Source organism: Bactrocera neohumeralis, chromosome 2, assembly GCF_024586455.1.
Source record: "Bactrocera neohumeralis isolate Rockhampton chromosome 2, APGP_CSIRO_Bneo_wtdbg2-racon-allhic-juicebox.fasta_v2, whole genome shotgun sequence".
NCBI classification, from domain to species: domain Eukaryota; kingdom Metazoa; phylum Arthropoda; class Insecta; order Diptera; family Tephritidae; genus Bactrocera; species Bactrocera neohumeralis.
Genome location: NC_065919.1, coordinates 183247 through 197827, shown reverse-complemented (window position 1 = coordinate 197827; position 14581 = coordinate 183247). Strand labels below are relative to the sequence as shown.

General features: G+C 33.7%; 1 protein-coding gene across 2 annotated transcripts; it reads left to right on the top strand.

Annotated features, from left to right (window-relative positions):
* Positions 1–5488: 5488 nt before the first annotated feature.
* LOC126767724 (uncharacterized) lies at positions 5489–14281 on the top strand. 2 transcript variants are annotated; one of them, XM_050485283.1, is made up of 7 exons: positions 5489–5604; positions 6744–6916; positions 7518–8875; positions 9627–9861; positions 10803–11446; positions 11665–11770; positions 13137–14281. In XM_050485283.1, exons 2-7 carry the CDS (start codon positions 6850–6852, stop codon positions 13331–13333), a joined length of 2607 nt encoding a protein of 868 aa, XP_050341240.1. In that variant the 5' UTR covers positions 5489–5604; positions 6744–6849; the 3' UTR covers positions 13334–14281. The 2 variants fall into 2 exon arrangements, with proteins under 2 accessions (XP_050341240.1, XP_050341239.1); XM_050485282.1 differs by having other exon boundaries at positions 5489–5716.
* Positions 14282–14581: the final 300 nt, after the last annotated feature.

The following is a 14581-nucleotide window of genomic DNA, read 5'->3' as shown; positions in this document are numbered from 1 at the left end:
CCGATTCATCCCATTTTTGACATATATAATTTCAATTATATATCTCAAACTTGACCGACATTTTCGATCAAAAGTCAACTATAGGTACTGGGTTCCAAATATTCGGTACCTAGGGTCTTGAAGTTATATCTTAATTAGGTGCTTGCTTATGGCACTTTATATGTTTTCGGTTAATGGCGATTTGTGGGCGTGCCATTGGTCTGATTACGCCCATCTACACTATAAATATATAACCCTATATCTATCTCACTTAGTTTTAGGTGATACGTACACCGTTTAGGTGAACAAAAATTTAATATTTTGAGCAACAGGTTGCAAGAGTATAAAAATGTATCATGTAGATGAATTCCGATTATCCTAGTAAGGTGAACACCAGACGTTTAGGGTATGAGTGAAAGAGTTTAGTTACCCTCTCACCTTTACCGAGACACACAGTCATAGTAATTTTTCATAATCTTTAAAGAATTTAAATTTCGTTTTGAATTTCTGATTACAAGAAATGTAAACAAAATTTATAAACAATAATTTTAGAATTTGATTTCTGCATTCTCATCCTCTCATAGGGGTACTTATTTAATGTGGCATTTTTGTAATAATGGCAAAATGGCAACTTGGGTTAAATAAGCGCTCGATGGCAATATTGCAATAAGTCAGTTTTTCTTCATTTATCCGTGATTGTTTTTCCTATGATCAAATCATATCAAAATATTATCAAATAAAACAGTATTATATTTAAATATATTTACATTTTCCATTTCACAAATCTCATTGTAATTTGCAACAAATCGCTATGCATGCTTCTGAAGATAGTCTTGCATCATAAAATGAATACCGTTATTAAATTTGCTACATTAATTTTATATCTCAACTTGGTTTTGAAAGTATAGCTTCGCTTGAAAATTATCAAATTATTGCCAACAAACGTTTGCGTTTACTTTACGTTAGTTGAGTTGTTGTAAGTTTCGGTTTTCAGTTAATAACTGTCAACGTGACAGTGTTCGCGCTACTGTGCATCTGTGCCAAGGCGAATCCAACATCTGTACCATGCAACAATCATACCCGTGCGTTCAATGGCTTATGCAGACATTTTTTTAAATTTCTGCAATGACGGGTGTTGTAGTGCTTTAAGATAAAGCAAGTGAACAGTATTAATTATTCGCCATTATCATTAGACATACCGCAATATCTAGCTTCGAATGACTTGTACAAAATTAAAGTAAAGCGTCTTCGTGACATACCCAAGTCATTCAAAAATTATTTTAAAAACAAATTGCAATTTATTAAAAAGACATTTGCGAGCAAAATTGCTGAAGATAACAGTAGTGTGATAAGTTTTATATACAATTAGCATTAGTATGTTTCAAGTGTTGTATAGAGATCCAGAATTTGGGGCAAAATAATTATTGCTTTAATTTTGCACCACTTTTTACAGTGTGACTGGCCCTATTTCGCCAACCGTTGGAGTTTGCTGGCCAGGTGAGCAGAGTAAATATTTGATTAACGATAAGAATAAAGAAAAAATAAGCTCACTTATACTATTCATATTATCAAGTAAAATTTAGTGATAATAAAATGTTCAGTGTTGACTAAATTAAACATAAATCAACACAGATTTAATTTCTTTAAATTCAATTTGATTCCCAGTTATTCTGAAAATATGTTAACAATTTGAAGCAATAAAAGCAGCAAACATTAAAAAATTTACGAACTCCTAATGCCTTCTTTTAGTTGTATTTATTTATAGCTTTGCTTTTGAATAAATTTCCAAATAATCTTAAAGAAGTTTAAACTTGGGAGTTTAATAAATTTTTATATTTTATGTATGTTAGCAGATTCTCTTATTCAAGCATACGCAAATATTCGGCGAACTTGTTGACCAACTAAACCCCATGCAGCATTTTGAATCAGTGCTGGCTGCAGGATTTAAAAAAAATTCCACGCACACTTCAACACACATCATTTCCCCCTCAGCCGTGGCGTTATGCTTTTTATGACTTTTATGATTCTTTATATTTGCATACTTGCTTTATTAGAACATGTCCAGACTCAATGGCTCAGTCATTGTTTTGTATTCACATCGCATTTTCGCTAATTGGTCTTCGAAGTTTTTTAAAGCCCAGGTTTCGGCTATACGGATACATTAGCCCTTCCAATGCCACGCCCAAAGTTTCAGAGGGCAATTAATACTGTTAAGCGTTTGAAATACATACATATATATGCAATATATTGTTTCGAATAATTATTTAATTCAAATTATGATATAGTTATTATTGGAAAAAAATTAAATTATACTAGATTTCTCAAACATAATTTAAATAAATCGAACGAAATAAATATAAAAACACTTTTATTATGCATTGTGTTTTTAACATTTATTAGAAAAATAAAATGTAATTAAAGAATGGATAATGGTTTGTTCAATTGTTGTCAGTATTGGGACAATGGCATTTCTTAGGCATTTTACGTTTTCAAATTGCCGTCTTGTTCGAAAACCTCAGCTGATAACACAGACGAAAAGTTTTTCACAGGGTTTCGATCGGGACTAATTGCGACCTAATCGAGAAATTGCATGTTCCGAGACAACAAGAAATCAACCGTTTTGTTGAAACGATAAATTGCTGCATTGCCTTGCTGGAAAATGGATTCATTTCTAATAAAGTACTAACCGAAATCAGTAGGCACCTAATCCAGCAATTTAATGTTGTATTCCGAGTTCATTTTTGTTATTACAGAGCAAACTGGAGTTTTTTGTGTTTTTGTGTCAATGAAGGCTGTCACACTTTTTGCCATAAATACTATCTAATTCGCATGCACGTAAATATTTGTTGCACTCGTCGTACTCTTATCTCCAAGTTAACTTTTTGTTTTATTTGTCTCGCATATAATTTACACATACCACTTCTCTTATTTTTCCTAATCATTTAACTAATATGAAATGAAAACAAAGTTGAATTTAAATTGTGTTGAAAATAATTTATTTGCGATTTTTCTACATTTTTTTAATGTGTGCGAGCTTCACTTGCATTCGAAGTAGCTATAGCATCGTCATCGTTTGATTCCAGTGATTATCATGTTCCAGTAATTGTAATTGCTGGCTTCCTTCTCAAAAAGTTGCACACACCGTATCATTCACTCCACGCTATGACTCAAATGAAGTTGAACCGCGTATATTAATCAATAGCAACTGAAGGTAGATGCGTTTTTTCGGGTGGATTGTGTAAATTCGTCCTAATGCATTAGTTGAGTGCACACCTGGATGTCCGTCTACTGGTTGGCCTTGCTTTCTGCGTAACTATTTCTTCGACGACACATTCCATGTATAATATCAAGGCATTTCCGAATAGAGCAATGTTCTCGCAAACGGATCACTGACGCAAGTTGAGAAAAAACTCGTCAAGGCCAATTTTGTTGCTGGCGGTGTTTCCACTGACTGCAATGTATTCACTCTTCTAAATTGAATGCTGACTGTTCTGCCCTCGTCGTCTGGTGAGCGACGCCGATACAATGGATATCCATCATATCCGGTTTGTGTTTCAGAAAGAAAAGCAGGCCGATAGTGTTTCGTGCATTTATTGTCAGACCTACAAACCGAAGTGGGATTGTGATGCCCGCAAGGTCCATGAGCCATATTGGTTTTCACCACTTCGTATTATTCTGGATCTATCTCTGGATCAGGAATTTCCGCAGAAATGTTTTCATGAATTTGATCTGGTGTAACCACCATCCGCATCCAAAGAAGAATGTGTGCGTGCGGCAAACCTCTTTTTTGCTACTCAACAGAATATGTACATCCAGCATCTAACAGCACCATATATACCATACGTAGCTTAAGGATAAAGTCCATCAAACATCGTAGCTGTTGTTTGAAAGGTCGTGCTGTGACATCGTGACGATCGCTTGCTGGTTGACCGCGATCCATAATTCCACATGTATGTCATCGCATCCTGGGAGTACTCGTCCATGTGTCTTGGGCTGCCATACATTGATGGCAAAAAGAACGCAGACCGATATTAGCGCGACCTCTTCGTGGCTTCGTAACAAATTTCAATCTGTAATTGATCACCTTGTGTGAAACACATATAAAATTTTCACTGAATAATTTTCAATGATTTTTCTTTTGAATAGCCGTAATAAAAGAGCAAGCGACCGAAATTGAACGATTCAAATAATTTACAAATCAAAATATTTTAAAACAAAACAAACGAAAATCCAATTTTCCAACTTTTCCTCATGAAAAGTATAAGGTTTTTTTATTTCGAAATCTTTCCCGATCCACAACGAACAACCTCTGAAATTTTCATCAAGGTTGGTTACTAACAAACAAACATTCATTTTTATATAACGTTTGTATGGGCAAAAACCGTAAAAACCATCTTTTAACTTCAACGAACATTTGAAAAAAAGAATTGCCAAATTGATCCAGGCATTGTTGAGTTATGCGTTTAGCAACACATTTTGCGATTCATTTTTATGTATAAGATGCACAATTTGTGAACACTTACTCCAATGTTTCCAAGAAAACATGAAATTAGGCGGTGGCCTTGGAAATATTTAACCACAACCATATTCGCAGTTACAAAGATATGGATCTATTAATTCAAGTGTATTTAACGAATCACACTCTCTATATGGAGGCTCTATATAGCACTATACATGAGTTCCAATCTAACAATCGGAAGTCGCTTCATAACAATTTGTTATCATTGGCATTTTATGAATAACATCAATAAATCGAATTTTGGTGAAAATATCGTATTTGTAAAATGTAATTTTGCTGACCACATCTATCATGTACAAATATAGGAATGAATATACATATATATTATGTGTGCATCACATCGGCATTTAAATAGACATACGTATGAACACGTGTTTAAAGGAATTGATATTTATATGAAAGTGGCAGATGTTAAAAATTCTGTCGGTTTATATAAATATATATGTATAAAATAACATACGAACATACTAGTATGTATGGACATCGCTTGAGCTCGATTTGTGATATCTGCTGTTTGGGTGTTGATTACGATGAAAATAACAGTTGTGTGTGTTTCATTTCAATTTGTTTCGTCTCGCTAATTTTGGTCGTTTATGGCTTTGTTGGACGTATCCTTTCTGTTAAATAACAGTAACATAGAGAAAGTTAAGAGAGAGGGAGAGAGTAAATATCATGGTTTACTTTGCTTTAACGAAGTTATCTAAAGTAGAGGTTTTCTTTAACTTATTACAGTTGGTCTTCAATGTGCTGTTAAATGTTTACGGATCTTTTTATCATAATGGGAAAGCTTTAGTAAAAAGCAATCGCACATATGTTAAATCGTTCACAGAATGAAGTATCTAGAGATTGGCCATAGGACAATTTTGGTTTTGTCTCTCACTGTTAACGAATTAAAACTCAAGATAAATTCTCTCATTTCCCACAGCTTTGAATGGAGTATAAAATGTGGACATCAGTGGAAACCACAGTTGAATACTATTATCAGTTAACGAGGAGCATCTCGTGCAGATGCACCGTTTCGCGCGGTAAATAGCAGTCCCTGCCATATAAAAAGAAATAAACTATGAAAAGTGATAGTAACTGTCTACTGAATATATGCAAGCATAGTAATTCGTCCATAATTTTAAGTTGCTTATACGACACGTTGTCCCGAAATACTGATTGAAATTATGACCAACTGAGTCTCCATGCGAAGTGGAAATAGAGGAAGCAATTAGTGTAAACAAATCATCAAATAATAGTGTGAACTTTGCGGTTTAATCAGCGAAGGGGCGTCACGGAAGCGATACATTTTACGTTTTTTCTGCGTTATTAAGTGTTGGATTTAGAATTTCAAACGGTTAACTGAAATAATTACAAAAAAGCTATACGAAACGTATATTTATTTTTTTATATACTGAAAAATGTTTGTTTATACAATATTTACATATACATACATATATCCGCACAGTATCCAGAAGAAATAGCGAGAAATGATATTTTAATTCTCCTAAATCATTTGAAATTATACTTACTAAAAATTGGGTATTGTATTGTTGACTACCCTGTTGTATGGTAGAATCTGGAAAAATTATATCAGTAAATCTCTTGATTGTAAGTTGTAAAGTCGATTAATAAAAGTAAATCTGGAATAATATGTAGAATAAATCTTTAGAGGCTATTATATATTTTATAACTGGTTAGCTCTTTGATATGACATATGTACATATCATTCGAATACAAATTCCAGTTTTAAATTTAGTTTCAAAAACGATTTTTTAAACATAACTAAGAAGTGCGTTTTTGAACGCAACCTATTAAAATGAGGAAGTAACGCAAAAATGTATATTTTACCAGACTTCCTCTAAGTTTCACAAATCACAAATCAATCAATTTCCGTGAACCCATCTGGTATAAACATATTCTTCTCTCCGCTGCAAACCACACAATAAACAAATAAGTATATAATAAAAATTCTAAAGCAAAGTGAATAAATTTAAAGAAATAAAATTTTCAATCAATTTCATTATTAAATAATGTGATATATAGTATATTTGGTTATTCCCATAAAATCATCGAAACCCGCAATGAACGGGTTCAGTAGTGTACAATCAGAACAGTAAAACAAAATAAACAATATGCAGAGTTACTTCGAAATTTCGTTCTTCCGATTTATTCACACGCAGTGATTGAATTCACTTGTAATGCGGCGGATCATGAAATTAGAAATATTGCATATCGATCTTACTCAATCTCAATTTGACAGGAAACTATGTGAACGTTACCACCTGTTATTCTTTGATATATAATGTGTACTATATATAGCAGCAGACATTAATTACTTCATACTTCCGAACCAATATAAAGATTTAATGGATTTGAAAGGTATTAATACTTCTAACTGGTGGATTCTATTCGGTGTTTTAGTAATCATCCCAGGTAAGTAAGAAAAAATGTGATAATAAGAAATCTTCATTGCATATACATATACTAGTATCGTTTACCCCAAAAACCAGACAATCAAGGTAAATTGGTTGTATAAATATATTATTATTAGCCAGTCACGTGGCGAATAGCTGGTCCTAATTTGGGCTGCGCATTTTATGTTAAATAAAATTTTAACGTCGTTTTTATCACTGGATCTAATAGCAATTTGTCATATTTAATTTTTAAATGGTCCCCTATCGAGAAACACTTAGCGGTTTTAGAGGTCCTGCAATTGAAGGAATGACAGCCACGTGCACTAAATTCAAGAGAGAAAATCGTATTTCAATTACATCGGTAGAAATTCTTTGCTTCAACAGCGTTATTAATGTTTTTGATCCGTTTTTTCTAATCGCAAGCAAATTAAACCCTTAATTGTGGGTGTCGATATGCGGGTTTTGTATGTGTTTCGGATGGCTTAATGTTCTTTGCCAGATTGTGTGAATTTTTCGCTTTAACTGCTTCGCCCTCAGAAATAATAACAATTATACAATATACCGTAATTTTCTTATGTTAAATTTGTAACTTGCCAGTTTTCGCATTTATCATGCCACAGGTTCGACATTGAATGTTATCGAGAGGGCAGCAGGGACGGCCGAAAAAGCCATTTCAACTACTTCAATACCGCTGGTATTAAAACCAGTTGTGCCAGCTGATGTGGAAGTAAAGATAAAGAAAAACAGTTTAAAAACGTATCGAAAAGCTAAAGAAATTTCTATAGCCATTACCTCCCGTGCAATGAATTCGAAAGAGTCGAAGACAGTGCCAACACTAGCGCGGCAACTAAGTTTGGATAATGGAGTGAAAGTAAAGCCATCACTGACATCATTAACAATGAAACGGCAAGAAAAAGAGGAATTATCTCGTCAAGGCGTTCAAGGAAACATACATAAAGCGCCTGAAGATGTTAAATTTTCTATTATCCCTACAACAACATTAACTAAGGCATTAATAAACCACAAGACAAAAGGATCTTTAAGTTTGACAGAGACTGTCGGAAAGTTTAGAGAATCAACAACAGAAATGACATCAAAAACAATTGCGACCATAAGAAATTCATCAGCAAAAGTGGCACCTGCTACGAAAAAGCTGACATCTCCATCTCCAACGCAGTCAGAGGTCAAATTATTTCCGTTATCTAGTATAAATAACGAATACGAACAACCGAGTCCCCAAAATACGACTGATATCAGACATCCCTACAGAGATTACAATATTAAAAATAAAGAAAAATGTAATTACAATTACGACTACGACAAAAAATTATTGGTTCGAAAAGTTGATGACGACAACCGCATTGTAGATGAACATGATACCAACCATATTTGTAGCCTATATCAGCATATACTACAGACACTACAGCGTCACACTTTCCCCCTGCAGCGGACCCAACCTCAGAGAGATAGCCCACACAGTAATGACTACCACTTAAATAATAGCAATAGCAAGTCGCCGAAACAGCAAACACATTCGGTGAGGAAAATTCGTCAACAACGCACTCGTCAAGTGAAGCAACAACAATTAAATTTAACAGCAATCGCACCAGTTAGAGCAATGAAAGTTGTGCCAGAAACCGAAAACCATTTGATCGGCAATGACACCGACTTTAAAATAATCATGGTGTTTTCTAACCAAACAGTAAAAAATAAAACTGATCCTTCACGAAATTCGAATATTGTGCCGACGATTCTAACAACTAGACCTTATTCGGACACAACTTTTGGTCTTGCTTTTGACCAAGAAATTGTACACACCACAACTAAAGAGTTTCAGTTTCAAACGGTATCACCAACAACAACGAAAGCAAGGACGAATCGACCTCCACTAACAACAACACCACGGCCTATTCCATCCATCGACGACCACCAAACGGTGATCAGTCAGGCTGGCACACATGCCTATCTCCCCTGTAATGTAAGTCCAATTTATAAGTTTGTATGTCAAACGCCATGAAGTTATATATATTGCTTTAAAGAGAAAGCACTTACGTCCTTTATATCAAGTGGTCGTTAGGACGATCCCATTTTACGTGACTTAGGTGACGGTATCCAATTGCTATCGCCCAGTGCCAGCCGACAGATTTATACAACGAGGTACAAGCTTTGGCAGAAAAATTGCTCATAACAGTATGTCACTGAGCATTTTAAATTTTATTTGTTCAAAAATTTAACTAGATATCGTTCCAAATTTGTTTACGGTAATTCAGTTCTTACTAACACTACCTGTGTCTGCAGCTAGTGGAAAGCGCAGACTGTAAATTGTCTCGGGTCGGCAATGATATCGCAGATACGACTGTACTTAAGATGGCAATGTGAGGTAGAATGTCAAAAGCCAGCAGCGATGCACTTTCATGATCCATATTGCCCTAAACTACATATATAACTCTTCAAGTTGTGGATTTTTACAAATATTCTAATTACTGTATTATGAATATTTGAGGATAGATGCACACTGATGAAATGCATCGAATATGTAAATAATCATTAATGGAGTTTCATACAAGTACAGTAGGGCTTAAAATGCTTTGCTCAATTTATTTTATAATTGAGATAATACTCGTATACGGCAATAATTACACATATGTATGTATATTGCATATTGGGCATGTGGAAAGTCAATTATAAATAAAGTCTCTAGCAAATTTGTTCTATTTTTCACCAAACAGGTGAAGCAGATCCTGAGAAAACCGATATCCTGGTTACGAATACGAGATGGACACATTTTAACAGTTGATCAGACGACTTTCATAGCTGACCAAAGATTCCAGCCAATTTTCGCACCGAAACCTGATCGTTGGTCACTACAAATCAAATATGTTCAACTTAAAGACGAAGGTACCTACGAATGTCAGGTATCTACGGAGCCGAAGTCGAGTGCCATCGTCACATTGCGGGTAGTTGGTAAGTCGTCTTGAACAATATGTTGTGTACTTATGGTATTTGATGCTGTTGTAATGCGTTTAAAAGAAAAAATTAAAAAAATAAATAGAAAATCTGGCCACTTGCTACTGTGTCTATGACATACATACATATATTCAGTATTATTAAAATAAACTATTCAATACAGCGAAAATATTATTAAGATTGACGTTATACTAAGAATCCAAAGAATTGAACTTGAGGTCTTACCGGTTCCACATGGTACGTACAAGGAAAACAAGCCGCCTTGTTTATTCGAAACAATCAGTAGAATATTTCTACAAAAATTATTTGTTCTCTCGCAGAGCTATGTGTAGATATTTTATTTGTTTGAAGCAATAAAATATTTAAATGATTCTTACATATGTAAATTTTGACCACATGCTTATTATTTGAAAAAAATATTTTTCGTTTATGAACTGTTTTAACTTTTAACATAATTGAGATTTAAACTATCCTATCTTCTAAGTTATGTAAAACTGAACACAGTTTGCTAAATTGTATTAAAACCGGTAAAATAGTTTAGCCGCACAAAAGTGACACATAATTTTTATATAATGTCGTTATGATTGCAATCAATCATTGCAATTGGCACACCTATGTATGTAAATGTGCATATGTATATGTATGTATGTATATATGTGTTTATTCTTAATAATATGATAATTTAAATTGATCAAATTTCCATTATCTTAATTTCATGCATCGAATTAATTTCGCATAAAAATATCGAAAAATTGCAACATGCCCTCAAAAACATTCAAACACGTATGAACTCATAACTCATAACATGCGTTATCCGACTTTTGACGGTTGTTTGCGCATTAATGTCACCTACATCTATATGATTCATCCAACACCGCCCTTTCATTTCATTGTGATGACCGCTGCACTCTGTCGCCATCGCCTGTTCACTGGTGCAGAAGCGAAAACGGAATTGATAGGTGAACCCACGCAACACGTCAAGGCTGGCAGTCAAGTGAAGCTGCGTTGCATAATTAGCCAGGCATTGGACCCGCCAGTTTTTATTAATTGGTTCCATAATCATAAGCAGATTTATTTGCATAGCCGAAGGGGTTGGCGCACAGAAATCGAACGCATCGAATGGCCTTTACACGATTTCTCAACGACCGCGGAAGCAACAACATCAACGGCCCAAGGCGATAGTGCAACGACAACTACTCCACCATTCGATACTGCTGCTGCCGCATCAGCAAAGCCCAAAGCACCAGTCTTGGCTACCAACTTTGAAAATGAAGAGAACAGCACACCAGTAGTCCAAACGTCTGTCAGGGATGCAAAATTGACAACAGGAACGCCCTCGACCACTTTACCAATTTCTCGATTAGGTACAGACGTCGCGATGGATTTAGCGGACAGCGACGGTGGCTTTGATTTTGGCACAGATAACTCCACTTTGTCCTTTCTCCCCACCGTAGCGGCGGCAGTGGACATCGTGCCAGCAGTAGTGCCAACCAAAGTAAAGACGACTCATTGTCCGACAACTACATTAACAATAACAACAACGATTACAATGTTGGCAGCAGTAAAAGTACGAGATGTAACGGTAAGTAGCTTTATATTTATAAAGTATTTACTAAGATTTATGTATAAAGAAGATGAAACATGTCCCTTTTTTTGAAAATAACATTGGTTGTGCTCTAACTACTTTTACAATCCACACTAATAAACCGCCTGCGATGCAAATTTGTGATCCCACAACGCACACCAGCAACATTTCTCTCGTTACGACGAAAAATGTATATCTTACAATTTTATTTACAGGCTGCATCTTTAATAATACCATCCGTGGAGAAAAATGATTCCGGCAATTACACCTGCAGCCCATCTAACAGTGCTCCCAAAACAGTTGTCCTTCACGTACTGAATGGTATACTTTCTCTTATTAACATACTATATTTATAGATTTACTTTTCTATTTCGAAATTAATTGTGCTCGTATCGAATATTAGCTTACATACAGTTAAGACCTAAAACTATTCAACTAAAAGCATTACCTATCCATGCTGTCATTTGAATAACAAATTTTGCAAAACACATCCTTAAATAAAGTGAAAACACCACGTGCGGCAAAAAATTTAGTTTAAAATACTATCAAACATTCTTTTAATGCACATTAAACTAAAGAGTTAAAATAATTCTTAATATATTTAATCCCAAAAATACTTGTATGTATTATTGTAAGGAAAGTATGAATATTACTGTCAGTTTATATTAAGAATTACTTTACACCTCTTGGTTTCAAGTGCCTTAAAAGCGTATTTTTTATTGGTATTTCAATAATTTTATTCCTTTAGTAAAGCTCATTTGATTCCGACGCAGAGCTTGAATCCAAGTAACTTATTCGTATCAGAGATTAATTGATTGGACAACTACCGCTTGGCTCCGCATTGCAAGTCCTGTTATTGAGAACGCAATCAGTAAATAAAATTAGTTATTATAAAATCGTGTTACATTTAAGCATTATATTTATAAATGCGATAGCAACGTAAAAAGTTTCCGGTGGCTAACATTAACACCGCCAACAACAACAAAGCATGTCGAATCCACTGCCCTTGCAATCTGCTAAATATGAATGTGTGTATATATGTAGGCACATTTGTTCAATTTATAATACATTCTCTGACAAGAAACAAAAGGTTAAATAAAACTGTTTTACCACATTCAATAAATAATTTAATTTACATAATATGTCATTAGCAGCGAGTGCCCCATGATATTGATAGTTTCTGATCAAATTGAATCAATGGTGTTACTTCATAAGAATACATTTTTTTAGATATTTTTTGTGTTTATACTTTTAATTTTATGAAAAGATGGTACTGTATACGATCGATTATGCGTCGTAGAATAAGCTGGCCGCATAAATTTTGACTATGTATCGCAACTTGCTAGACATTGCTCATACGCCCCGGTAAACGCTTTTATTCATCATATTAATATATTCTAATAGATACATTGCTAAATACAAATATTTAAGGGGTGAGTGAGCTTCAATACTCGCAATTATTGAGAAAATAGCCGATCTCAAAATATCATCTCATTTACTTAATAATATTTAAAGATTCTGAAAATCGTTAGTAGTCAACTTTAAATGCTGTCTACTTTCTATAGTACATTACATACCGAAGCATCTGAAACAACTAAAATACTGTAATTAAAAAACATCAATTCTATTAAATTGTCATATTTAATTTTCTAAATCGCATTTTTTCTAATGATCCTCTTACTTACAGGCGAGTACTCGGCATCGGCGATAACGTCTGGGGTTAATGATAGGATTAGGATTACAAACCAATGTAAGTGGCGAGAAATAATCTTAGCTCTGATAATTTGGCAGTGGCACCAAAAATTCACTGCATTTTTACGCCATTGCGAATACTTTTATCGAGCAGAACGATGGATTCACGTGGACTCCACTAACCTCTGTTGAATAACGAATACAGAGTATAAGATTTAATCGACTTAAGAGATATTCACAGAGAATAATATCAACTTGGCAAATAACATACAATATGCATTTTAGTGATAGTAACCTCATCGTTAAATTAATATGTAAACGATTTGATTTTCGCTTCTGAAGACTTCGAATAATGATAATAATAAAAGGAAAATAAAATTTAATGGATCTTATAAACATATCTAATATAAATCAGTAATGACAGTCAAATGTCTTCCACCTTGAAAATTAATTTTATCTAACCGTTTTTTTTTTTTTTATTTTTAAAACATGATTTAGGTTTTCTATTTTATATTGTAGAATTTTGACTGATTGTAAGTATAGAAAATTGTAAATAAAACATTGCCAAGTAAAATAAGTTTAGACTGAGATTTTAAATATGTAATATTATATTTCAATTTATATTGTAATGCAATTTAAAGGTTATTTTCTAATATGAGAAAAATTAAATCGATAAAATAATGATATTTATATAGTATATTTGCCCGATTTGTCAAGCAGGTAGAAGAAGCATTTCGGTTTCTAAGTATACGATCATAATTAAAAATGGTTAAGGGCAAAAAAGGTATGTTTGTTATCCACAGTATCAGATGCTAACAATGTGTTTGTGCCACAATATATTTATTACTGTTTATTACGGGAAAACAATAAATCTAAATTATACAACGGATAAATTGAAACATTTATGTGCCAATGCCACTAAAAATTTGTTTAATAAAATCTAGCCATTAAAATAAAGAGTATTTCTAAAAAAGCGTGGGAGAATTTTGTTTATAAATATTACAATTATGTTTGTTCGTACAGTATTAAAAAGCTCTACAAGTGCACCTGCGTCCTAGTTGAAATCGCTTTTAATATAACATAACAAAATACAATGTTTGACTCTCAATTGATAATTAAAATTTAGAAGAGCAGAGGAAATTTTTTTGCAAGGCAATGCTACAATCTCCGCTAATGTTGTCAAGATCGGAGCATTGTAGCGTATATATATCATTAAAACTGGCAGATCAATATTAAAATCTTTTTTCATTATCAAGCAACCTTAACTTGAATTGAAGGTTGCTTGTATACAACAAAGTGGTTGTACTAACAAAACGTTTATCGCTGAATGCAATCCTTTGTCTGGTTAAGTTTTGAGATTCAGTTATTCACTTAGTTCCAACTTGTATAATAAATGATCAGACTGACAAGACGTTTGAAATCCCAACTAAAACTTGAGAA

Coding starts and splice junctions, on each gene's coding strand:
- LOC126767724 (XM_050485283.1), top strand. CDS start 6,850: ATGGATTTGAAAGGTATTAATACTTCTAACTGGTGGATTCTATTCGGT. Junction 6,917..7,517: donor TGTTTTAGTAATCATCCCAG/GTAAGTAAGAAA, acceptor ATCATGCCACAG/GTTCGACATTGAATGTTATC. Junction 11,771..13,136: donor TGTCCTTCACGTACTGAATG/GTATACTTTCTC, acceptor TCTTACTTACAG/GCGAGTACTCGGCATCGGCG.